Genomic DNA, 1,577 nt, shown 5'->3' with positions numbered 1-1,577 from the left:
GGCCGAGGGCGGGGGCTGATCGGGGGTGGGCGTTCGGGACAAGGACGCAGACGCAGAGGGGGAGGGCGACGCGAAGCGATCCCAAAGGCTAGGCATGGTGCGGACCGACACCACCACGTTGGCAGATGAGCTCAGGGTACGGGAGCGCCGAAGACGCTGCAAGACAAGAGGGGCACGGACCTGGCGTCAGTGTGGGGGCTGGACCAGACGGGGAAGGCAGGGACCCGCACGGCGGAGGCCTCCCCGCGCAGGGGTCGGAACCTCGAGAAGGAACACTCACCAGCTAAGCGCGGTCAGCGAGAACTACTGGGACGAGAGCCGCTTGAATGAGTGCGCGAACCGGTGGCAGTCCCCGAGCGCTGCCCGGACTTGTCCGCTCCAACCACTCTCAGCACCCTTCGGCCAGCCGCGGTCCCCAGCACCAGCGCGGAGAGGCCTATAAGGACTGGCTCGGAGAAGCCACGCCCCCTAGGAACAGCAGCCCAATCCAGACGCGGGAGTGTGGCCGGTCTCCGCCAATGGGCGCCGGGCGCACGTTCGCAACGTTCTCTCCTGCCCGGTGACAGCGGCCTGGCCCCGCCCCTGCTGAGCCCCAGCACTTTCGGCGGCCGAACCCCGAGCGGTGGCCACGCCCCCTTTCGAGAAAGGCTCCTCGGCCGCTGCAGCTGCCAAGGTCCCCGAGGGCGCTCGCGGCAGGGGTGGATCAAGGAAGGACTTGTTTATTATGGGGTCGTGTTGCGGGGGGATGGGGGAGCCGCCCCCGCGCGGGGGGAGAGGCCGGGGAGCTGGAAGGGGCGGTGGGCCGGGAAAACGGTTGCCCAAGTCTGGGAACTTGGAGCCAAGCGTACCGCTGGGCGCACGGATGGATGCCCGCGGGGAGCTGACTTGAATGTGGCCGGCCCTCCCTCACGTACCCCACGTTAACCCTGCCCTGCGAGTGATCGGATATGGGGATGGGGTCCCCAAACTGGGCAGCTCGGGGCTCCGAGCTCCCCCTTCCCCGCAGCCCACTGCCCACCCGCCAGTTACTCTACAGTCCCAGGGGATGGGTTAATGGGAGGGGGGTCCGTGTCCCCCCTCCCCCATGCGCCTAGTCCCCAAACCGTGTCCGCCACCATCTCCCAACTGCTCCCAAGGAAAGGGTTGGGGGAGGGGGTTAAAGGAGAGTCGATGGGCTGGGGCTCCCAGCGCCTGGTCCTGGGGCTGAGAACTGGGACCCAAATCACATGGATGCACTGAGCCACCCTGGTCCCTACTGACGTCCGCGGTGCAAAAGTGACTCTGGGGCCGCTGCGGCCGAGCACCTCCGGGCGTCCGTCGGGTCCTAGCGCCCCTGCGTCCACGGAGCTTTGTGTAAAAGACACCAAGAGTTGCATCAGGACCAAGGATCTGTATCTCGGAAAGCCCGGGAGCGCAATGGCCATCCCCTGTTTCATCATTCAGGTGGGGCCACAGGAAATCTGGCCTGGCCAGGCAGCGGTGCTGGAAGACACAGTGATTGCTGAGGGTGGGGATAGATTGAGACTTCCTGGACCTTAATTTCTTTAAAGGTTTATCGGTCTGAAACAAGAGGATCC

The 1,577-nt window shown here is 65.7% G+C and overlaps 1 protein-coding gene across 1 annotated transcript in view; it reads right to left on the bottom strand.

The window, feature by feature from the left end:
• DDIT4 (DNA damage inducible transcript 4) overlaps positions 1-438 on the bottom strand; it is a 2,298-nt gene extending 1,860 nt beyond the window's left edge. Inside the window, exons 1-2 of the mRNA XM_006761020.2 lie at positions 281-438; positions 4-156 (exon numbers count right to left, since the gene is read on the bottom strand). Coding sequence (XP_006761083.1) covers positions 4-96 — 93 coding nt within the window. The 5' untranslated portion in view covers positions 97-156; positions 281-438. The remainder of the gene's footprint in view (positions 1-3; positions 157-280) is intronic.
• Positions 439-1,577: the final 1,139 nt, after the last annotated feature.

This window comes from Myotis davidii, unplaced genomic scaffold, assembly GCF_000327345.1.
Source record: "Myotis davidii unplaced genomic scaffold, ASM32734v1 scaffold134, whole genome shotgun sequence".
NCBI classification, from domain to species: Eukaryota; Metazoa; Chordata; class Mammalia; order Chiroptera; family Vespertilionidae; genus Myotis; species Myotis davidii.
This window is presented reverse-complemented; position numbering and strand designations above follow the sequence as displayed.